Source organism: Akebia trifoliata, chromosome 1 (genome assembly GCF_017979445.1).
Source record: "Akebia trifoliata isolate Shusen 1 chromosome 1, ASM1797944v1, whole genome shotgun sequence".
Taxonomy (NCBI): Eukaryota; Viridiplantae; Streptophyta; class Magnoliopsida; order Ranunculales; family Lardizabalaceae; genus Akebia; species Akebia trifoliata.
Genome location: NC_141375.1, coordinates 31,093,434 through 31,117,396, shown reverse-complemented (window position 1 = coordinate 31,117,396; position 23,963 = coordinate 31,093,434). Strand labels below are relative to the sequence as shown.

At 35.6% G+C, this 23,963-nt stretch overlaps 3 protein-coding genes across 8 annotated transcripts; 2 read left to right on the top strand and 1 right to left on the bottom strand.

Annotated features, from left to right (window-relative positions):
* The first annotated feature begins 587 nt into the window (after positions 1-587).
* SAP (Transducin/WD40 repeat-like superfamily protein) lies at positions 588-5,706 on the top strand. The gene is made up of 2 exons (XM_086455133.1): positions 588-849; positions 4,148-5,706. Exons 1-2 carry the CDS (start codon positions 637-639, stop codon positions 5,261-5,263), a joined length of 1,329 nt encoding a protein of 442 aa, XP_086311259.1. The 5' UTR covers positions 588-636; the 3' UTR covers positions 5,264-5,706.
* A 7,029-nt stretch (positions 5,707-12,735) lies between these two features.
* On the top strand, positions 12,736-20,553 carry LOC147411723 (uncharacterized). Of its 6 annotated transcripts, none has more exons than XM_086451604.1 (7): positions 12,736-12,949; positions 13,512-13,862; positions 17,680-17,753; positions 18,152-18,274; positions 18,361-19,128; positions 19,448-19,667; positions 19,778-20,553. In XM_086451604.1, exons 2-7 carry the CDS (start codon positions 13,568-13,570, stop codon positions 20,107-20,109), a joined length of 1,812 nt encoding a protein of 603 aa, XP_086307730.1. In that variant the 5' UTR covers positions 12,736-12,949; positions 13,512-13,567; the 3' UTR covers positions 20,110-20,553. The 6 variants fall into 6 exon arrangements, with proteins under 6 accessions (XP_086307730.1, XP_086307722.1, XP_086307748.1 ...); XM_086451596.1 differs by having other exon boundaries at positions 17,659-17,753; XM_086451622.1 differs by lacking the exons at positions 12,736-12,949; positions 13,512-13,862 and adding an exon at positions 15,244-16,063.
* A 522-nt stretch (positions 20,554-21,075) lies between these two features.
* On the bottom strand, positions 21,076-23,134 carry LOC147411722 (pectinesterase QRT1-like). Its single transcript, XM_086451646.1, has 5 exons — positions 22,567-23,134; positions 22,146-22,335; positions 21,821-22,024; positions 21,384-21,619; positions 21,076-21,255 (listed from the first exon to the last, which is right to left on the bottom strand). Exons 1-5 carry the CDS (start codon positions 22,866-22,868, stop codon positions 21,108-21,110), a joined length of 1,080 nt encoding a protein of 359 aa, XP_086307772.1. The 5' UTR covers positions 22,869-23,134; the 3' UTR covers positions 21,076-21,107.
* Between the last annotated feature and the right edge of the window lie 829 nt (positions 23,135-23,963).

Below are 23,963 nucleotides of genomic sequence, written 5' to 3'. Positions count from 1 at the left end.
CCCAATAAAAAATAAAATAAAAATAATTGTACTTATCTCGAGGTGACATGTACAAGAAAGTGTGCCTTTATCAAAGAAAAGAAAAAAGTCTGCCTTTTGTTCGATAGGCCTTTTCCACATGTAGAAATTGTATTGGCATAACAAGGAGGATCTATTGGGTCAGCTATTAATAAACAAAAGATACCGCCAACACTGAGAAGATGTCTGGACTGTAGGAGCAGAAAAGAAAAATAAGATATTTTGATATATGGAGAAATTAAGTGAGAAGAGATTAAGATTTCTCACGATATAAAGGTGGAAAGTAGTACGAATCGAAAGAGCATCCTAAAATCCGAAGAAAAAGTGAAGAACCAGCGGTAATTTGAGTGTAGGTCCCCCATGACTTGACTTGACTTGCCTAATTACTCGTTTCCTTAATAAATAACGTGCTCCGCCGTCGTTGCAGAGTAAGGTATGGCGGGAAACGTACAAATTTTATTTTATTTTAATAAAAAATGCAAACTAAAACCACCTCTGTGTATATAACTGTAACGCTTCTCTTTCTTGTTTTAGCCTAATTTGAATCTCTCTCCCCGTCCTCACTCTCTCTACTGGTTTGATTCTCTCTCACTCTCTCTCTCTCGCTTTCACTCTCTCATGTCTTCTTCCTCTTCCCCCTCATCTTCAGATGGAGATGACGGAGGAGGAAGAGGAGGAGAGTTCGAAGGACCTTCATCTTCTCGTTTAAGATTTAATGATGGAGTCTGGCCTGAACCTTTCGTCGAAAATCTCGCGTATCAGGTCGCCATTGATGCCGCTCGAAGCTTTGGTAGATTAGCTGCTGGTCCAGCCATCGCTAATGTCTTTCTGGTTTGTTTTTCCGTCTAAATCCTTCTATTTCTTCCATTTTGGTAACATTTGTCGATTTTCTTATGAATTCGAAGTTCTATTTGTTCTATTTCATGCTAAATTCTTTCTCGTAATCCACATTTTAGTTAATTAGTTTTTTTGCTTTAATGGCTTTCTGATCGATAATTTCAAAGAGTGTTGAGTGAGAGAGAGAGAGAGAGTATTCGAGTTTTTCCCTCTCTTTTTTTCCCTTTCGTGATTTTAGGGTTTTAGACGAGAAATGATAATGTGCTAAAGAATCTCCGTAGTAATTTAGCGCACTTATCTCCAACAATCAGCCATCTATTTCAGCCTTGATTTACGCTTCTGATGGATAAAACTATAAGAACAGATGTTTAACATTATGAATTCCGAGTGGTCCTGGAGGACTGCTTGATTAAGGTTATCTTCTAGATCAGATCCTTCTTTTTATAACTATCCCAACACAACACATTCTCTCCATAATTCCTGACCAATGGATTGGCTTCCATCCTTTTCATCCTAAGGTTAGGATCAAGGTTATGGTCGTTGGGATTAGAGTTGTTGTCCATGGATTGGAAGATTGAGATCAGAGTTGCACTACTTTTCTAATGATGCTTTGCAGTTTACACTATACAACTCAGTTTAGATATTTAGTGAGGAAATGATAAGACCAGTAATATTTTCCGATATGGTCAGGCACCTAATTATAGTATATATATTACATTATTACTTGTATTATACGGGCCAAATATTAAAAGAATTTTCGGGAAAAAAACATTCTGAGTTTTTTTTTTATCTTAAATAATCACTGTAAAGGGTGATGGGAGGTCAGAGGGGTTTATGTTTGAAAATTTCTCCTTTTTGACTGAACTTTCTTAGTTCTGTCTTCATTGGGTAGCTTTCTTGCATAAAAATATAGAAAGGAATCAAAGGACGTCTGCTTTACCTGCTGTGCATTATGATGATCAGCTATGCCTCATTTATGATCATGTTCAGAGGTAGCCTACTCTGGTCATACATGTAGGTTCTTGCCTATTTTTAGTTTGTGATCAATTCTGATGTCATAACTTTTGTTCTCACTTTTTTTGTCTTTTTTTCAAGTTAGTTTTTCAGGCTAGTAGATGTTGGTTGTACTGGTCCATGCTCCACAGATGGTTCTACTTTGGTTTATTTGATACTGAGATCATTCTATTATTATCTATTATCTTTAACTTGAAATATATTTCTTACATGGGCTCTTATAATGGAAAATATGTTTGTAGAAGCCATGACGATGATTAGATGGGCAGTAGGAAGATTAGAGAAAATAGTATTATAAACGGGTATGTCAGAAAAGTCTGTTTGAGATAATTTGGATATGTACTAATAGGATTGGTAATACCACAAAAAATAATTCTTAATAAAGGTTATTTTGTTGCTACATGCCCATTGAGTAAGCAGCAACATATTTCATTAAATGTGGAGATGAAGATTGTTAGATGGATCTGTGGATAATACTAGTAGAGAAGTTGGTCTTATTGATTATGTTTTTTGGGATATGGGTTTAATCCTCATATGAGATATAATCGAGATGATTGCTGGACATGTACATAGAATATGAATAAGCACAATATATTTCTGTTATAGAAGAATTTTATTTTTAATATATGGGGACATAAAAGTCACTTGCCCCAAACCCACAAATACTTGGTATAGGTGCTGAAAAGATGATCACCTTATCATTAGTTTAAATGTCTTTGATTGTTATTTTGGTAGGATTGCCAATGGGGCTGTTGCTATCCTTCAACTTTAATAAGAAGTATCACTAGTAAATGCCTCTTTATATGAAATATGATATTTTTCATGATGGATGGATTTTACCAAGACAAACTTTTGGATGGTTTGATACCCTAATGTACTTGACCACAATCATGTTTGCTAGTTGGTTCGTTCGAAATGAAAATATACATCGGCAAGTGGGTTTCATTTTAAGGGTAAGTTGGCATCTTTTAACAAGACTGCTCTTCAGTTGGTACTTCAGTGAACATGTAGTTACTTTCTAGTCATTGGATACTAGTAGTTTTCATAACCTAGGTAAAACATAAACTGGGAATCAATGTGTGCCCATGCACTTTTAGGGGCAGTCGGTAATGGTCCCCAATGGTTGCAAAGATTGAGCTTAAGTTCTTCCAAGTAAATGGGCCAAACTTTTATTAGTTAGTGGGCCCAAAAAGAATGCTATATATGTGGGGTAAGCTGAAAATCTAAAAGAAGAAAATCTCAGTCCTACATGTGAATTAGGTAAAGGGTGTTTTTGTCCAAAATATAATCCCTATAAAATTCCAAAACATGCCAAACATTGTATGTCAAAAAGGGTCTTGTCTTTCACTTGGAATTTTCTTTTCATATTTTTTTTCCAGTTTTCCAGATGTTCAAGAGTCGTTAGGAGTTGAATTGTCTTTTTCCTTCTAGTCTCTTTCACTCACCCTGCCCAAAGCATTTTATTTTATTTTTAATCTTTCTTTAGTTCTGAATCTTGCTTTTCTTTTGTACTTGTGTACGTTACTATCTCTTATCTGTATTAAGTAATTAAAACTCTGACGACAGATGTGATGAGTGAGGCATCGTCCTGTAAGACAAATCGCTTCAGATTCTCAGTCACAGCTGTCTTCTTGCCGCCAGGACTCTCTCTCTCTCTCTCTCTCTCTCCCTCACACTCACTCTCACTCTTGCTTGTGAGTGACTTGTGAGATCCCTCCACTCAACCCCCCTCCCCCATGATACATCAAATTCGGAATAATTAGTCACGTGTCATTTCTCTTCCCCAACAGTTACATCTTGAACATAGAAACTTTAACGGTTGAATGGTGTGCTACATGGTCTATAAATTTATAGGTGTGTATGATCATATGTAGACCTTCAAATTTCAATCATTTGAAATTTTCTCTGATTATTTAATTGATCAAATTACAACCTTTGATAACATGAGATATTAGCTAATCTAATGATTGTGACAGTTACTACATTTCGTCTGGGTTGTACACTATCATTCCTCGTTGACTTACTGGAGAAAATCGTTTGATCACTTCTTTAGCAATTCCTTTTCGTCCCATTTCTATACGACTATCGTTGTTGTATATGTGGGGATACGTGTCGCGATCAATGTGAAGTTTTAATAGACAGCCTTTGGTGGGCCCACAATTCTATCCGTATTCAACGCCCCAATAAGCTTTGATTTATAACTAATAACCATGTGCCATCATAATTTATTCCACGACAACGTTTGTCTTAATTAATTACCTTCTCTTTGGTTCTACAGGTATGCTCCACGTGGCACACAGTCTCGCGCTCTGATCCCTTATGGGAAAATCTCACCCGTCAGATCTGGGCTCGTGATAGTCGACAACAGGACACGTGGCGCGAAGAGTACGTATATCGTCACCGCACAGCAGATAACTTTCGTACAGGTGATGCCCAGTATACGATCCTTGACTACGATGCTTCTGAAAATCGCGATGGGCTTGCCTGTCGTTGCCTTGCTTTATCTGATTTCTACCTTGCGTGCGGTTTCGTCAACGGTTCAGTCCGCCTGTTTGACCTGTCAACTAGGCTCCACGTCGGAACTTTTCTTCCTCACCCGCATGATGGGCTTGGCCCGTTTTCGCGCGCCGTGTCTGGAATTGTTCTCGCCGATTTAAAACTCGTCTTCGCTTCCTTATCCGGGGACATCCACGTGGCAACAATTCAAGCGGAAGGTACACGTCGTGTTCAGTTGGGAAACGTGTTGATCAACGGAACGTTGGTGGACTTCACAGGCGATAGACGGTGGTGGGTTGGGCTATTTGCTGGTGTTGCCGGTCAAGCCTTTCACATATGGGATGGAGAAAATGAACAACTTATGTTCGTGGGTGGATCACTTACTGATCAAGAATCGGTTATGGGTTGGCATATGTTGACCGATCTAAGCGATTCTATTGGACGAGTTAGGGTCACAAATCAGGAATCAGCCGTGGCATATACTAGACTCAGGTCGATAGTCTTCGATTTACGAAACCATGGGCTTGTACTGCATGATGAGGAATTCGTACGGAGCATAATTGTTGATTCAGTTGATGTACACAATGATTTAGTTTTAACGGTGAATAATCGTCGAATAGCACGCGTGCGTCGTGTGGATAACTTGGAGGAGGTATGTAGGTTTAGGGTGATCGGGGGTGGTGGTGGAGCCCAAGGAGTGTGGGGTTGTATTAACGGTGGATATGCCATTATTTTATCGGGAGGTGTGTTAAGAACTTGGGAAGTTCAACATGGACAACTTCGTTATGAATTTGGGGAGAGAATTGGTGACGTGACAGCTCTTATTGCTAACGAGAGACACGTGGCTGCATGTTCTACTAATTCGAGCGTACATTTGTGGGATTTTGGTGCTCTTTAATTTATTAGAGAAATTTATTTAAAGTAGTAAAGACAAAAATGTCAAAACTTGGTATGGTCAACTAATGAACTTTGGGTATGATGGGGATGTGATCTGTATGATTTTGGATCTTAGGTTGAATTAATTGACTTTGGAAGCATAGAGGACGAAAAGGAGGCTTCTTGTTCTGTTCTCTCTTTTCTTGCCCCCTTTTTTATTTTTTTTTTGGTTTGACTACAGAGCACCCTTTTGTTTGTTTGTTTGTGTACAGTAAACTACTGGAGTCTGGGTCAAGTGAGTGAGACGTTGCTTTCCTCATTTAAGTTGCTGTGATTTTGTGGACAGCACGTGATATCCCCGGGATCGTGGTGTCATATTTTTTTTGAACGCATTTACGCACGCTGATCTAGCTAATTGTTTCTTTTATTACCTGACGTGCAAAGTGGGTTTTTTATTTTTATGATTTATGGGCACATCTCTATTTAGGTTATCTTACTTTTCTGAGAATGCTTAAGCGCAATCTTTGTTTATTTATGAATTTTGTGGTGTTAATTTGCCTGATAACATGTTAGAAATTGCAATAAAAGTTTAAATTAGCTCTCGACCATAAAATTTGGAAGGTATCGATTATTGGCTCTATGCTTCATTGCATTGGAAAGGATGGATGCTGTTTAGGTCTCTGGCCCTTGTTGGATTTGGAAGTGGTGAGTGTAGTTTACTTTAACTTGTGGGGGGTGTTACCTACTAAAAATAGTCGTAATGATTTAGTTTGTATGCAATTTGTTGGATAAAATCCTGATTCTGGTTTATTGAAACAATGATTATAAGTAATATTATAATGTAAATAATTCGATGAAATTGGAAGAACTTATCGGTGATTTAGGTGCGGAGAAATCGTCGTAAAATCAATTTTGCCTCTCTGCACCCCCTCTGCGTGCGTATCGTATGCGTACACGCGCATTAAGGTTTTTCGACGGATTGGTCCCAAACTCAATGGACTGCAGTCCCACAGTGCTTTGGGCCCCCATGTGCACGCGAGGCCCAGTCTCTATCTCTCTCACTCTTAAGCATTAAAGAGAGAGGGATCATAAATAAGTTGAGAATTTTTCTTGTATTTATCCGATGTGGGACTAAAGAAAGTAGAGATGTTTTTACAATTTTCAAAACTAATAAAGTAAAGTAAAATAAAAAAGAAAAAAGAAAAGAATTTTTTTATGTTTCACCAAAAAAGGAAAGTACTACTTTTTACAATAAAACAATCAAAAGGTCTTGAGTTCAAAACTTATTCTCAACAATAAATGAATGAAATATTATATGAAAATTAAACTATGAATTTTACAATACAATTCACTAAAGTTTTAGCGTGGAAAATTGGAAGTAGTTGGATGATCACATGCACATGGTAGAATGCTAGTTTTTCTGTCAAAGATTGTCATGAAATGTTAGGAGACGTGGATTCTATTGCGTGCAAACATGGGATGAGATGATTTCAACAAATTATTGCACACATGAGATGGTATAATTTTGCAAATCTTATTGATGGATGTTCTTATAGATGATTTTTAAATTCTTCCGTTGCTCCGTGCCCTTCTTAGTCTTAAGCATGGTCTTAGCAAAATCTTCATCAATTACTTTTAAAACTAAGGAAATAATATGAATTTTTTTTGTTAAACCTATATGTATTTGAATTAATTTTCTTCATTTACTATTATTTTTGTTGGGATTATCGAGGGAATTAACTGACTCTTTGGGGGCATTGTATGGATTATTATTTTTTAAGGGACAAGGAGGGGGTAGAGGGTGAGAAATAACTATGAATCTAGTTTTTTATTATGTTTTTTTATGGAAGATGTCACATATTCAAAAGACATCTATAGAGGTATAAGTGGCAAAAATAATTTCATAGGATTAATTTGGATTAATTTCTCTTAGGGGTGCAGAAGATTCAGATTTGGGGGGGGGGGGGGGGGGGGATCGAATTAAACATGATTGATTCTACAAATTTGAACCCGAACTGGCTATCCCCTAGAATCGAACTAATACAAATTGACTTTAGTTCGATTTGGTTCTTGTTCTCCTAAACATAGATATTAATGCACCAATTTTTAAATCTTAAGATGAAAAATACGAATTAAATCCAATATTTACTTCACACAAGAACATCTTCCTTTTAAACGAACAAATACATGTCTTCTCAATTTTCTTGGAAAATGGAGAACCAAATATGAAAATACCAAAATCAAACAAAACTTCGACTCAAACCTTATCAAATGGATTATTGAAAAAATAAATAAACTAAAAGCACCCATAAATTCATAACCATCTACTTCTTATAAATTAGAGAACCAAATATACAAAAATATCAAAAATCAAATATAACTTCCCCCAAAATCAGACAATAAAAATAAAGAGACTCTATTATCATGTTAAATACAGAAACTTACCAAACCTACTTGGTAATTCTCTTCCATGAACAAAGATCAAACAACCCACATGTTCTTATTTGATTGAAACTTGATCTCTTGAGTGGGAGATCACCTTCAAATATTCAAGTTGAATCTATACCATTTTATTAAAAACCCAAGAAATTACTCAAAAGAATTATAGACTTAATCCACAATTTTATAAAAAAATTTAATAAAAAAGAATCCTTCACTTTTTTGTAAAATATTTACAATTTACTTTGCTTATCAAGTCGCAAAACTTCAAATTATACAATAATAATAATAATAATAATAATAATAATAAAAAGACCTAAATTAATTAAGCTCAAGTAGTAGAAGTTCGACAAATAGGAGAGAGAATTTCCTGGCAAAGTGGCGATGGCAATTCGGTTGGTGAGGGGTGACGAAGACGACTTGTCTACAAGGGCTAGGGTTTCATACTTTCACTTGAAGAAGATGAAAGCCAAAAGGGTTTCTTGAGTGTTGTTTATTTTAATTGTTAACTAAATAAATAAATATCCAGAAGTTTGGCAAATATTATTTTATTTGTTTTAAAATACCCCTGAATTGAGAATCGAAACCGAATCAATCGATTTTTTAATTTGACAACCAAGAATTGAACCAATGCATGTTAAAACCAAACCAAACCAATCCGAAATGATTTTGGTTCAGTTCTCAATTTAACTTGATCCCATGTGCTTCTCTAATTTCTTTTAATAGTTTAAGTTTTTCTTGTTCTAAAAAATGTATTGGCCATGTAGAGGTTGTACAAGTTTATTTATTTTAAATTGCTTTGCATTGGATATCTGTAAAAAAAAATTGAATAATTCAACACATAATAATTCGTAGGCCCACGATCTGGGTTGCAATATTCATCCACGATCCATGTCGTTTTTATCTAGGGAATACTTATTACCCATCAACTTTCTCGATAGATATCCCTACTCTGGCTGTTATGGACGGGAATTTATTTTTTCCATTACAATAAATGATTTATACATAGTATAATTTTTTTCAAATCATAGCTGTTTTTCTGATTTAAGGAATCTACTTTTTTTTTTTTTTTTTCTTTTTAAATTGTCTTTTAAGTTTTTTTAAATTTAATTTATCAGCCATTTGATAGAAGGTAGAAGGTAGTTTTGAGAGAAAGTAATTTTTAAAAGATAAAAAGTAATTTTCTTTTATTTTTTAAGAAGTTATGATTTTTTCATTTTAAAAGTTGTTTTCTAAAATGAATTCAAGCAGATTTTATACTTTTTTTAACTTTCAAAAATAAGAAAGTTACTTTTTTGTTTGTGTATCCAAATGGGTTCTTGATCCAATTGATAGGTATTGAGATAATTTATTTATATATTTATTGCATTTATAGTGTTATTAGCTGGGTGCGGAATAACGGCAATGGGATCGCATGAGCCCCAAGTTTAAAAATATCTTAGATATAGAACTCCTCCAGAGCATTATATAAATAATGTAGACAAATATCAATTTTCTTTTTTTACTGGCTTCATTTGCTTATTTATTCCATCACCTCTTATTCTCTCTTGCAAAAAATACCTCTTTCACATTTTACATTTTAAAATTGATAAATTTTAATAAAATAAACTTACTTTATTCAATAAATTTCTTATTGAAAATTAAATCATGGGTGCACTATATCCAGAGGTTTTATATTTTCAGCCCCCTTACGTCAATAGACTGGTTGTTGTTTTTTTTTTTTTTTTTTCGTATTACTTTTCTAACATGGCTAGTATCACTAGTACTAATGTGATATTCTTCACCCTAGTTAGTTATAATAGCACAATATTGATTAATATTATTATTTATTAGTAATTTAATATCAATATAGGTTTTAATGATTAAATTTTTTTCTGCTTCGAAGATTTTAGATTAATTTTCTAATTACAGTAACATTTTAAAATTTTCATTTTTACACTATCATTGTCTTCTTATTGCATTACCCACTAATATTTCATTGCAATATTTATTTTTGAGGACATACATAATTAATAGTTATTTAAAAAATATAATGCACTTAATATGATGGATTGAATGAGAATCTTCATAAAGAGTGGGTTTTCAACATTTTGAGAGCGGGGATTAGAGAATGATTCGCTCCTAAAGTGCCGAAGCGAGAATTGAGAGTAAGAGTGGCACGCTTGACAAAAGGGTTGGGTCAATGAGTTGTGTTTGTTATTATTATTTGGATTACTCTGCCACGATAAAAGGGTGCTTTACACATATTCCATTTGAATTTTTACTAAATATTTCAAATACCTCAAGTTAATAACAAGGATATTAGCGAAAATGACCTAAATGTATTCATCTTCAACTTATAGCCAATAATAGTTGATATTTTTTCCCACAACAATCTTCATCTTCAAGCTGTTGAAGTTGATAATTTAATCTATAAACCCATTCAACCTTTTGTCTTTAAATCCCTCGTCTTCAAACTCTTGTAGATGATTTTTAATTTGAATCTTGTCTTATCAATCATGACATATGGTATATCTTGGTTGAGTGGCATATAATGATCTAGAGATGCGTATTGGACTGACCTTGGGATACTTTTTATTTATCAAAAAATGATTTAGCATTTTTTTTGGTCTATACAATAGCTCCCTTCGGTGGTAGAAATCAATTTCCAATGTAGAGATCAATGTAACTAAATTCTTGCTAATGATTTTCTAACTTGAAAATTTTCACTTGATCTGTACTTGACTGACGTGGTAAGGGCATATAACCGTTGATCTTTTCCATTATGTATCCTGAAGAAAAAGATCTATGATTCTGTTCCCTTGCCACTTACAAACCAAGTAAAAAATTTATGAGTTAGAAAATCACAGCTCCAAATCATTTTGTTGGACATGAGGGATTTGGCCTTTACTAATATGACCAGAAAATTTTTGGACATCCAATTATCTTTGCGGAATTTAGTTTTTACTTTGGTCAACACTTTCGAGGACATCCACCGTAGTCACGACTACTCTCTCATGGTGATCTCTACTTTATTGATTTATATTTCTTAATTTTCTTTGTAAACAAAAGCAAATTTACAAAGAAACATTTTTTTGGGGACCGACTAGTTGCAAACTATCCATAATTATTTGCACGCCATCACTTAAAAAATTCCCATTTGCATTCCATTACGATTATTATACTCCAAAAATAATTAAAAAATGTTGCACTCTTTTTCTTTTTCCTCAACCGTGCTCATAGAAATTATTAGTGGTTTAGTAGTTTTTGCCAAGAATACTTGGCCGTTTCTAAATCATATTTATAAAAATTGCACATTTCAAAATCATTTTGCAAGAAATACTCTGGTTCCAAAGAGAACACGAGCAAACTTAATTATGAAAAAAATACAACACAAGTAAAGAATATAAAACTGCACGAAGATGAATAAGTTTTAAACCCTAAAAGGTTATGTATTGAAATGCATTAGTAGGTTAAAAAGAGGTTATAAAAAAAAAAAAAAAGAATTTTTTTAATGTTGGATTGGTGTGGTGTGGAATTAGTTGATCGCTTTTCTTTTATCTCTTGAGTGTAATGACTATAATCGGGCAGCCCATAGTATTGTGGGTTCATTTTCAATGGGCCTTTGAGCAATTCAAGGTTTAGTATATTGGTCTTGGGCCCCTGTCTCGTTCATTTTGTATACCCACAGTCCTCACTTTTATGTTTTCCTAGATTTCTATGACGTAAGTAGAAAAGAAAAAAGAAAATATCTCCTTTATAAGATGATGAATCGCTTATTATTTATTGGGTATTACTCAAGTACTGAAAATACCTATTTATTCATATCAGTCAAAAATAAATAAAACATTAACCATTCAAGTAAGCTACAGTTTATGAGTGATGATTCCATATTCCTCTTGCCATTATCAAGTTACCAATCTCATTACAAACATTTTCCAAGGTTGAAACCATGATTGTTCAATTAGATGTTAAACAAAAAATTGCCTTCTCAAACCCCGAGGGATTGGCTCAATGGCAATTTCGGACTGATAAATAATTAATGCCCATAGATCTTGAGAATGCACCCTTACTTACCTGGTTTGTGTGATGTCTTGACGTTACATGTGACCCCGGATTAGTCCTTACTTAGGCAACACCATGGTCTATGGACTTGGCAAAGCCGGTACTGTATCTAAAGGGATACTTGGTTATCAAAAATAAAAAATAAAAAAAATTGCCCTCATTAATCTCTTATTCCCATTCTCTAATATTTTAGGATTATTATTATCACACAAACTTTTGCTAACGCTATACAAACTGTATTTAATTCTTTGGTGATTTACATAAGAATGGGTGTGGCATTAATAAAAGTTGGTGTGACAATAACAACTCTTCTATTTTATTAAAATCCCAAATGAGCTTTACTTTATTATTTTGGTTGAATAAGTCCAATTTTAGTGTTTGTTGCACCTAATTTGGAGGTTTTAGTGATGTGATGAAAATGACCATTAAGTGGGACTATCAATGGGAATTTGTCAAACCCCAAGTGTTAAGGTGGAGGGGGGACAAAAAAAAAAAAAAAAAACTTTTAATTGAGTGAAACCCATGGCCCAATTGTTTTCGTCCAATTTTTCAAAAAACTAACTCAATAATTTTAAACTAAGTTGTGTTAGCTACTTCGAATCGATTTATACATTTTTTTTATAAAATAGAAGTGATTTTAAAATTTTAAATATTTTTAATTAATACAAATTTGATTTTGTGTGTAGCATCTTCGATTTAATACAAATCCTGTGATTTACTGTGATTCTCACAATTCTTACGTGGATATATATAATCGTAGATGATTTTTATTTGTATCACGAGGAAATACATATATAATTATGTACACATCACACGTCAGACTTGTGAGAATTGCAGTTCAGTATTTTCCTAAAGTAATTATTTTGAATTCATCATGAATCCGACTCAGCGTTGGGAAATATTTATTTTTCTTCCTTTCTTAGCCGTTTGTTGGACTCAGATTGTCCAACGTCGTTGTATTGTAACACTTTTATTCTTAAATACCTTCCATATTTTCCTCGCTCCTTTCTTTCTTCTCTCCGTCTCCGCTGTGAATGTGTAGTTCTTCCAAAGCTCTGCAACTCTTGACTTCTTTCATGGCCTCTCTATCTTCCTCTCATCTCTACTCTCTCTCATCTTATGTTCACTTCCAACTTCTCATTTCCCATAAAAACATGCAATTGAGTTGAAATCCTTGAGTGTGAAGAGAGCAGAGCGAGGTTTCCAACGCTTTCACATTTACCAGGTTAGTTCGTCTACTAGAACCTCTTAGGTTCGTCTCTCTCTGTACTTTTCCCTCTATTTTGTTCTAGAATCAGACGCCCATTTCGTGTTTTTTAAATCAGTTAGGTTCACCGACGTCTCAAAAAAAAAAAAAAAAATCACTTTTTATGCATGTAGGGTTTCAAGCTGAGAAACCCATCTGTTTTTTGCTAGGGTTTCTGATTGGGGTTCAGATTTCCGATCCTCAGTTCATTTCTTCTAGGGTTTCTTGTTGGTTTTGTTCGGCATTGCTGGATACCAAGGTGGGGTTTTTTTTCCCCAGTTTAAGAAGATAATCATCGAAAAGTACTACTGTTTATTTGGGCTATAAGATTGAAGCAAATGTTTATGATGATTCTCCTCTGATTCCAGTCTGCCTAAGCTTTTTTCCAGTCTGGGTATCAATTATTTTTTGTAGGAATCCAAGATCCTCTGTGTATTTGTTCCCCTCAATGGGGTTCAAGGTTCTAGCTTTTTAGGCAACTGGGTGGGTTGGATTTTGATCCTGCATTAACTCTATTGGGCATCTTTCGCTATGCAATTAGGCCATTCTGTTACATTTGAAGTGTTCGGCTGAATCCGTTTCACGCTCTCCATCAAGATGTCTGCCAGCGCTCATGGTTTTGTAGAATGGCAAGAGCACTTTGTTTCACAGGAACGGGGTAGCCGTGTGGTTCACTATTACTTGAAGGATGCCACTGGGGATTCTGTCCTTGCCGTAGTGGGCACAGAGAGAAGTATTAGACACATGTTGTATGTTGTTGCAGAGAAGTTCTTGCAAGACTATGGGTCTGAGAAGTCCATCAATACTTGCCTCAAATGGAGATCGAAAAGAGAGGTCGTGGACTGGCTCACTTCATGGGTCTCGCAGCAGCATCCATCACGAGATTGTTCGAGTATGTAGTACTGTCCTACCTGGTTATATATGGAACTTTCAATCCTCATTTCAGTCTGGATTGTGCTTTTTTATTTATTGAAGTGTCATATTTAGTGGAATTTATTGATTTTTCTGTTATGTCAGCTGTTATATATTCTTAGCCAAAACACATTGCTGCTCGTAATGCCACTGCCCATGTAGTAGAATTTTCCTTTAGGAAATGTTAAATGGGTTAGTTATATACATAGTTAGTAATGGATGTCATTGGAAAAATCTCAATCGGAGCTTTCTAATTGATTCATCTTTAATTAAAATTGAATTATGGTCTAAAAGTTATGAGCTTTTGAAAATCTTAGAGAAAAAGAACTTCCACAAATAGATGCTAAATTAGTTTTTGAAAAGGAGAGAAAATGTATGAAGTGGCACCACACATCTTTTGTTAATCCACCATTTTCTTATTAATAGTAAAAGATTACTTTGCCAAATATGCCTTTGATGGAAATTTTAAAGGAATTAAATGTTGTAAGGGAATTTTGTGAAGAAAAAATTAAAAAAAATAGTATTTATAGTTAAGGGAGTTGGCTCATGACTCTAAACGGTAAGAAGACAGGAAAGATCCATTTAGAATCAAGTTCATTATATAGTTTTAAGTATAAATGGCGGAAAACATTGTTTACGATTAGTGGTTGGCTTATTGATATGTACCACGTAACCAAGTATGTTGCCTTCTTGGTAGTTGGACACATGGTTGTCATGCATTTTTGTTTGGGTTTGAGGATTATACATTTTTACTCTTTTGCAATCAACATCCATCAATAACTATACATCTTTGTTTTGTCTAGCTCTGTCATTTTCATTCAATGTTACCTTGACACTGCCAATTGCCAAGTTTTTGCCATGTCGGCATGTTGACATGACGTGACGCGGCACTTCTAGGCAATATTTTCTGATGCAACTTCCTCGACTAGCCCACACCTCGAAACATAAACCTCAAAATATAAGGCGTAAGCTTTATATTATAGCAAAAAAGAATATTTATTTATGTGTTATATTATCAAAACATAGTGTGTAGCTCAATAAAATTATTTTGGCTTATGAAAAAATATAACACATGTCAATAAATAATTAATAGGGAAATTAGGGTACCGAATTTCAAGTACAATTCAATTCCAAGTTTTGATCCAATATTAACTGTAATATAAAATAGTTTCATTTTATATTTTATGAAAAGAAATATTTTATATTTGAATAATCCAGAGTTTCTGCTATAAACAACTCTTCTTTACATTTATTGCAAAAGTATAACTAAATATTTATTTTCAATAACTTTATTTGCACATACTACCGTTGTATATTCAATATGTTTCTAAATGCTCCAATATAAATAAGAGGGAAATAGAAAATCCGATTATTATATACTTTTAAAAAGAGAAAAGAAAAGAGAGTAGATATCAACATGTGAGGTGTATGCCCCTGCCAAGAGGTCTATGTCTCAGTCACGCACTCACGCCACACATTGATTCTTTTTTTATTTTTTTGGATAAGTAGATTGAGGCATATGCCTTTGTATTTCTCCTTGTGCCTTGGGGTCATTTTTAGTGAGCCTTACCCTAAGGCACACATCGAGGCATGAGCTTCATTCGCCTTTAGAAACACTGCTTCTGGGTGCTTTCCATGCATATGGTAGAACCAGTTTTTTTTTCTAAAATAATGTATGGATCATGAGCCCTAGTAATTTGGATAGCTATCGAACCCTACTTTCTTTCATGTGACATAATTTACTCAAGGTTTAAAATCTCGTATCATTTTGATGAATACGCTACCAATACATTGCCGATAGATTACCGATACAAATGATACGTTCGATACATTAAAAATTAGATCTTTCAGAGGAGACCTAGGTCAAGGGGCATATTACAGTTTGAAAACTTGGGGGATTGTCAAATATTTATCAAAACATGGAGGGGGTTTGTCTAATTACCCAGTCTTCAAGAATAGACCAAAGTCTAGGGCATGTTCCCAGTTTAAAAACACGGGATTGGGTTCCTTGTTTTGGGAAAGAAAAAAAGCCAGACGAAGAAGAAGAAGAGGAGGGGGAGGAGAAGAAGAATAGGTGCAAACCTGATTGTTGCTTCTCCAACTCTAGCGAAGCTTCAACAATGGATCCTCCAGGTCTCACTCTCTCTCTCAAGGATTTCTCAACAAAATCAATACATTCCGGTACAATATGATATTTTTAACCTTGAATTTACTAGATTACTATATAGAAGATCTGTTGTACCACAAGTTAATATTTGTACAGTTATGCCACAGAATGTCCGGGGGGTTACCATGCTGGACACCTTTAGACACATTGACACTTAGTGTCTGTGCCATTTCTTGTTAACATTGGTTTCATTTCCTTGTTGAATTTTTTATCCCATGTGTTCTTTGACCATCTTGCTCTAGTTTTACTAAATATAGCAAAATATGTTTCACCAGCCATTAGCAATTTCAAGGTACATAGTTATAATTTACATTTCATAAATGTTGTGTTGGAAGTTTCACTTCATATCATAATTTATATGTTCAAAAATATGCTTTTTTATTGCATCAGAGTGTCTGGATCTTGGAGTTTCAACATTGATGTTTTACCCACTACTGTTTGAACATAGATGTTTTTATCTTATTGTTGGGGATGGATCCCATTTCATGGTTTTTTTTTTATAATCACAATTCAGAAGTTGCTAGACTCTAGTTTGTAAAACTAGATACAAACCCATAACACACATAAACCACCCTGGGGCATGCATGATGCTCTTGAGGTTATATAAATGGAACTGCATCATGTTAAGAAATGCAAAATTGCTACTTAAATGAACTATTTTACTTAATTTTTACCTCATTTAAGTCATAGTCAACTAAAATAGTAAGGTTATCATAGGAAATTTTAACTAAAATGAAATATGTATATATAAGGATAGAAATAGTTAAGAAAAGATAGCATTGGAAAGATCTTCATGATAGCTTTCTAATTAATACATTGTCAAGGCAAATCAGTTTATGGACTAAATGTCATGAGCTTCTGAAAAATCTCCGGAAAAAAATAATCTTCAGCACATGCCAATTCAGTTTTAAGGAGAGAAATATAGTAAGCCTCACATATTTTCTCTCCCCTAGATGCATTATCAAGTAAAGGACCACTTTATTGTATATCCCCTTAATGGGGAGTCTAAAGAGATTTAATGTTGTAATGGCCTTTTGGGAAGAATATAACCGAATACAACAACACTTTCACGAAAGTAAAAAAAGACAGAGTTGCTCTTATTTGGAATTAAGACCTGTCAGTATTTATTACAATTTGTAGGGAATAGGTATGTTCTTTGAAAAACAACTCAAAGATCAGCTCATGCCTCCATAGTTGTGCCACATTACAATGTTTGTGTGTATGTTGTATGTGCACAACAACTTTACTGAGAACTTCATTCTCCATTTCCTTCAATGTGTGCAGAGTGTCAACAAAGCAGCCACATTACCATGTTTGTGTGTATGTTGTATGTGCATGCACAACTTTGCTGTGAACTTCTTTCTCCATTTACTTTAATGTGTACAGAGTGTCAACAAAGCAGCAGCTATTCATTCGTATTGAGACACGATACTTTTGATAGTCTTAACTCTATATCGTTCTGGCTGACTGTCCTTTCTCCAATGTTCGTACATAATATTCAACTATATATATTTACTGACTAATGAAAGGCATGTTATTTTTCAGTATCCTCACTTGCCCCTAGCTATTTACTTTTGCTGTCATTTAGTACTCAACTTTTTAATGACAGAAACACCAACACATAATTCAGGACAAGTTGTAGGATCTCCCAACTTCTCAATGAACAGGCTTGATGCATCAGGGGCCCATCCAACTGATCACAAGGTAAGTTCCATTTCATGATGTCCTCTCTGTTGAGTGTATATTTTCTTCCACTCTCGGGTGTGGCATACCCTATTTAAGCCCTGTGACCCTCTTATATTCATAGTACTCCCCCTCTCCAACAGATCACTCTTTTGGAGTAGTTGGTTGGTTAACATCATAACGGAGTGCTAGGTTATAGGTCACAGGTTCAATTCTTTCCACCCTTATGGGTTAGGGGATGTGTTGAGTATATTTTCCTCCACTCTTGGGTGTGTCTTACTCCTTTTAGGCCCTGTGACCCTCTCATATTCATGGTTCTCCCCTTCTCCAAAAGACCAGTCTTTTGAGTAGTTGGTTGGTTAACGCTCTCCATGTTATCTTTGGGGCTTCTTGTGATTATGCCCTGATTTCTCTTTCAGGAAGAGTTTGCAAGGACACTGGAAGGTCATCATTCAGATATTCTTTGGTTGGGTGATGACTGGATTTGTGGTAAACAGCTCAAGCATTATCCAGCATTTCGAAGGGATGGTACAAATATAGCTGTAAGCATCACAACTTCCACTACATCTTTTCCTTTATCAATGTCTCTCTAACGTTCCAAAGCCCTTCTGTTTTTCCTGATGTCCAGAATCATTCCTTTGTTCTCATCATGTCTAAAGAACACAACCACTATCTTGCGTACTTGGAAGATATGTATGAAGACAAGAAGGAGCAGAAGAAGGTCAAGGTGCGGTGGTTTCATCATAATAGGGAAGTCAAGAATGTAATTTCTCTACCAAATCCTCACCCGAGAGAAATCTTCATCACACCTCATTCTCAGGTCCTCAGTGTAGAATGTGTTGATGGTCCGGCCACAGTTTTAACTCCTGAGCACTATGAGAAATGCATGGCCGTTCTTCCACAGAGTGCTGCATCAAGAGTCTACCTTTGTTTTAGACAGTTTAGAAGCAATAAAGTCAAGCCGTTTGATCTAAGTAAATTATGGGGCTATTTTGATCAAGAAATCCTCTCGTGTTTAGAAGAAGAGGAAGAGTTTAGCCAAGGAGGCACTGTAAAGCAGGGTACTAAGAGAACTAGAAGTTGCAGAGGGCATCAAAAGTCTGTGGCAAGTCGTTCTGGTGCCACAACTTCTGGCTGTGGGAACCAGATAACAACAGCCTGCGAACCAGAAAATCAGAACTTGGGATTTGGGTTATTGGGGCCGCGGGCCATCAAATTTGTTGGCCCTCAGCCCTCGCTTCCTCCTTTCAAGGTTGATGAAAAAATAGAGTTTCTGTGTCAAGATAGTGGCATCCGAGGCTGCTGGTTCATGTGTACAGTCTTAAAAGTTTCTCAGAAGCGGCTGAAGGTCCTATATGATGATATCCAGGATGCAGAGGAATGTGGCAATCTAGAGGTATATGTGGGCACCAGAGGACTTTTGTTAATTTTTAAATATGGGGCTAGACTGAGTTGGAAGTTGAAGTATTTGCTTCTATAACTGCCTCCCTATTCCGTAGATGTATGTAGGTCAGATGGCATCAACATGATTATTGGGATCTTCATGGATGGGCCCCTAGCCCCATATCATATTGATGATAAATTTTAATATTCCGTTTTAAGAGCGACAATTTTGGTGGCTATATTAAGATGATTCATTTTTCTGAAGAATGTCTGGACTATAATTGGGTAATTTATGATCGCCTGTTTATGACATTGTTCTTTCAATTGTGTAGGAATGGATCCCTGCCATCCGAGTAGCAGCTCCTGATAAACTGGGCATGAGATGCTCAGGCCGGCTCACAATCAGGCCTCGTCGTCCCCCTGAAAATCCGACAGATGGTGTTTTTGACATTGGAGCTGCAGTTGATGCATGGTGGCATGATGGCTGGTGGGAAGGGGTAGTAACTCAAATCGACAATCGTGGAGACGTTAATCTGCAAGTTTACTTCCCTGGTATGATTTTCATTGATCTGTAGTGTTCAGTGGACAAGGACCTAACTCTTCTATTTACTTATCTTCACTGGTAATGGGAAGAATAATCATCTTTTTCTCTTTAATGTCAGGTGAGGATAGGTTCTCAACTTTCCAAAGAAGGGATATAAGGAGTTCCATGGATTGGGTGGGGAACGAGTGGGTTGATATCAAGGCAAAACCAGATATTCTTTCATCCATTTCTGCAGCTGTCAGCCCTGGAATGAAGCTTTCTGCTTGCTTGACTGTAGCCAAGGGGACTGAGTCTGGTGGCTCTGCAATATCAGACCATGAAGTTCCCAGTAATAAAAAAATTGATGAAGTTGTAGAGGATAAGCAAGAATTAGTTGGTTCAGCTGGATTTGACAATCTCCCTGAAAATTTGAAGCGCCTAAGGATTGATGACAAAGGTAAGAGGACATGATGAAGGTTGTAAGGATGATAAATATGACCAGGACAATTTAGATGCAAAAAAGAAGTTGATGCTATGTTTGACAATAGTGACTGATGATGATGATGGTAGGTGAGGAAAGATAGTGAAAAAGGTTTTCATTGGGGGTTTTAAACTTTTGTAAATATGATAGAGAGATGATAGGCTTTTTAGGGGGTTGATGCATGTTTATTCTGACATGAGAGACTTGGCATCTGTGTTGCAATTACAGATGTGTGGTAATTCAAGCTCTTCCTAGATCAGCTTAGAACCATAGTTGGAGCGTTGTCCATCAAGTCTAGACTTCCATTTGTGTTGTGCTTATGTTCTTTAGGCTGTGAAGCCATTGTCTAAAATGTTTCTCATTTGTGATTTATGTATCGTCATGTTTAAACTAATCATTGAATTTTGCACTTAAAATTTCTCAGTTGATATTAATGGTCATGTTGAGTGGATCATAAATCTGAAGCAGGTCAGGTGCAAGGGTAACCAAAGGTGAACATTGGATCAGGTTCAATGTGGTCTGAGTTGTAATTCTCTCTTTTTTGTTTGTTGAGAAAGTGGGGCAATCTGTGGCATCAGGTTTGGACCCATTCAATAACATACAAAACCCATGTCCTTTTATAGAAATGCCATCATTTTCTTCCCTTTTATTTTCTATGTATTCATCACCCTTTTGTTGGAATGATCACTGTGGCATAAGGTCAGCAGAATTCATTTACTAAACATCAGACAACTTGCTAGTTGCCCAACCTTTGAAACCTATAGACCTCAGTGATGGATATGTATAACAAACCTATCATAGCCATTGACCATCTCACTACTCAAATTCAAATAGGTTAAAGAAAAAATACAAAATAATATTCTCTACTCAAAATTGAACCCATGACCAATACAAGTGTAATCAGCAGCGTCAAAGTTAATAGTTTGCTTAAACAACCTTATGACACATGAATTATGTGTAATGGGAAGAATACAAATTGAAAAAAGAGTTAAAGTTGTAGCCATTGATCTCCATCTATGAAATTTCTATCTAGAAAAGGTCTTGCTTCATCGTAGCTGAATGCTTTTGCCCATTTCACCCGTCTATGCAGATCAGCTCCTCTACCCCGACATTTGTATTCCCCAAACCACACAGTCCTGTAGATTCAAGATTAAGTTTTAGCCCATTAGAAACTTCTTATTGCTTACTAACATAGCTTTTCAAACTTAATCAGAAATGAAAATCCACTCTTGTTGGAATAATATTAGTAGGGAGAGAGTCTTACCCTCTCCTTGATGGGTCTCCCCAGTCACTCCAGCCTAGTGGATCTATGATACTGTCAAAATCACAGTAGGAATAGACTGCCCTTGAATATGTACCCCAAGCTCTTCCCAAGTATATTCTCCCTGTTCCGTTCACCGTGCAGTTTACGAAAGAAAATCCGGTCTCCTCCACTCCAGAATTCCTATGAGAAGCAGCAATCGCTCCCGAAATCGTAGCTGTCGAGTGAAGAATGCACTCCTAGTTCAAGACAACCCACCTTTTAATATCAGAATAGTAGAAAAGAAACTTGAACTATATGTCTAAATCGAAGCAAAGAAAATTTTCCATGACCCAAGTTACCTATGAAGCACTTAATCAATTTTTTTCTTGCTGAAATTTGGAATGATTAGTGTTGAACATGTAAAGGAGGTCTTTAAAAATGATTCTGAATCTCTTTACCTCATAGAGTGATCTTCCGTTACCAAATATGAAGTCGATGGATCCTCGAATGTAACATTGGTAGAAATAATGTGTTCCACTAAGGTCTAAAAGTGTATCCTGCGAACCCAAAATCCCAACCCTAAAGAACATCGATTTGTCTCCTGCTACTCTCAATGCGACTGCTTGCATCCCTTTCTCTCCCGGCACTGCTTCTACTGTATTCTGCAATGACCACATTAACTTGTATAACAATCGCACTCTAACTTGTGCAACAATCATATTAATTTTCTAATCGCTTAATTCTGAAAAATAAATGGAATGTTTGAACTATTTGTTTTGTTACCTCGATAGTGAGCCCGGTTGCGCAGAAGTAATTGGATTCTACATCGACGGTAGCTGTATTGAAGGTCCCAGTCTCCTGCCCATTGGAACCTGTATCAGAGGCTTTGGAATGCCAAGAAATCACAGTTTCAGAGCTTTGGTTTCCAATGAAGGAAACATAAGGCTTAGTTGTTGGAACAACTACCCTTTCCCTGCAAATATTTTATAAAAACCAAATTTACCATAAAATTAAAGAGAACAAAATCATGGAAAATCCAAATTTGGTATAGAGAGAGAAGTCCCATGAAAAATCCCAATTTCAAGAACTCACATAACAATTACGTTTACAACAACTTTTGGTTCTGTTAAGGTAGATGAAAGAGGATAGATTTCACCTCTGAAAGACCCAACAAAAACCCACCTTTTGCCCCCCTAATACTGACCTGTAAACCCCTGCAAGTATCAAAATCTTCACCCTTCTTGTGTTATGATGTGGAACCAAATCGACGGCACCTTGAACAGTAACCGAATCCCCTGTCCCATCCTTAGCTACAACGATGATAACTCGACTATCATTCTTCTCCCTATCACTCAATTTCAACCTCCCTAAGTAGTCCTCCAGTCTCATATCATCCCAACTAATAAAATTCGTCAATGGAAGTTCTTCGCCAGGACAGACACACAAATGGGTACCCGAAAAGACGATCAAAACCAGCATAAGAAGACCAAAAGATGGAGATTTCATGGTCTTTTCAGATGTTTATGTTGTACTTCCTTAGTGGGTATTTTGAATTTTGTAAGTTACAAGGTTGGAGGGAGTGGAAAGGGTGAGAAAGAGGTGAAGATTATAAATGGGGGAGCGTGTTTAAGTGTGTCTGTTGTAGTCTTCTTGAGGTTAAAAGGGAGGGAAGAAGAAGAAAGTGTCTAGAGAGAGAGAGAGAGAGAGAGGAAAAAGGTCAGTCATGACATGTGTACCAATTGAAAGAAAAAGATACACTCGTGGGAGTTTGATTTGATTTCATCATGGAGGAGGTAATGGTGATGGTGGTTGATGAGTAGTTATAACTCTAAACGACGGTTATGTTTCAGCTGAAACTGAAAAAATCCGGATAATTTAAGATATACCCCTCTAGGTTTTAGTGAATGTTTGAGATACCCTTAGCATTTTCAAACTGATGATATACCCTTTAACTATGGTCTTCGAAGAGAGACTAGTGTAAAACGACCAAATACCCTTATCATTAACCTGTTCTGATAAAAAAAAAAGAAGGCTTCATATTCAACCTTGGCTTTGATGGAAAGATAACCACTTGTTCTCTTTGTGAAAATTACTTGATTTTATCTAGTGTTTCAATTTTTTATTTTAAAAATGGTGAGAAGAAAATAAAAGTCTTATTTTAATATGAGGAAAAATGAAAAATAAAATGGTTTTACCACGAGATTAACTATGAGGGTATTTCAATTATTTTCTATTATTCTTTCAAGGAAGACGGTGGTCAAGGGCATTATGTAATCAGTTTGAAAATGCAAAGGTAACTTAGATATTTACCAAAACCTTGAGGAGGGGTATGTCTAAATTACCCCATCTTAACAGATTTCGTTCACAATTTAACAGACAACACTTTTTTATTTTGGGAGTTTTACCAAAACAGGCAAGTATTTTTCCGAAATTAGTGATCCAGAGTCCGACATACCTTTAATATATTTATCAAAAAGGATATATATATCTATTTTGGTATTTATTTATGTTTACCAAATTGGATACCAAGTGTTTTGCCAAATCATGCCCAAAAGATTAGTTAATTAATGGAGCAGTGTGTTTTGAATGTATTTCATAAAA

Coding starts and splice junctions, on each gene's coding strand:
- SAP (XM_086455133.1), top strand. CDS start 637: ATGTCTTCTTCCTCTTCCCCCTCATCTTCAGATGGAGATGACGGAGGA. Junction 850..4,147: donor CCATCGCTAATGTCTTTCTG/GTTTGTTTTTCC, acceptor TTGGTTCTACAG/GTATGCTCCACGTGGCACAC.
- LOC147411722 (XM_086451646.1), bottom strand. CDS start 22,868: ATGAAATCTCCATCTTTTGGTCTTCTTATGCTGGTTTTGATCGTCTTT. Junction 22,336..22,566: donor ATACTTGCAGGGGTTTACAG/GTCAGTATTAGG, acceptor AAATATTTGCAG/GGAAAGGGTAGTTGTTCCAA. Junction 22,025..22,145: donor CAACCGGGCTCACTATCGAG/GTAACAAAACAA, acceptor TGGTCATTGCAG/AATACAGTAGAAGCAGTGCC.
- LOC147411723 (XM_086451596.1), top strand. CDS start 13,568: ATGTCTGCCAGCGCTCATGGTTTTGTAGAATGGCAAGAGCACTTTGTT. Junction 13,863..17,658: donor TCCATCACGAGATTGTTCGA/GTATGTAGTACT, acceptor TTTTAATGACAG/AAACACCAACACATAATTCA. Junction 19,129..19,447: donor AGGAATGTGGCAATCTAGAG/GTATATGTGGGC, acceptor TCAATTGTGTAG/GAATGGATCCCTGCCATCCG.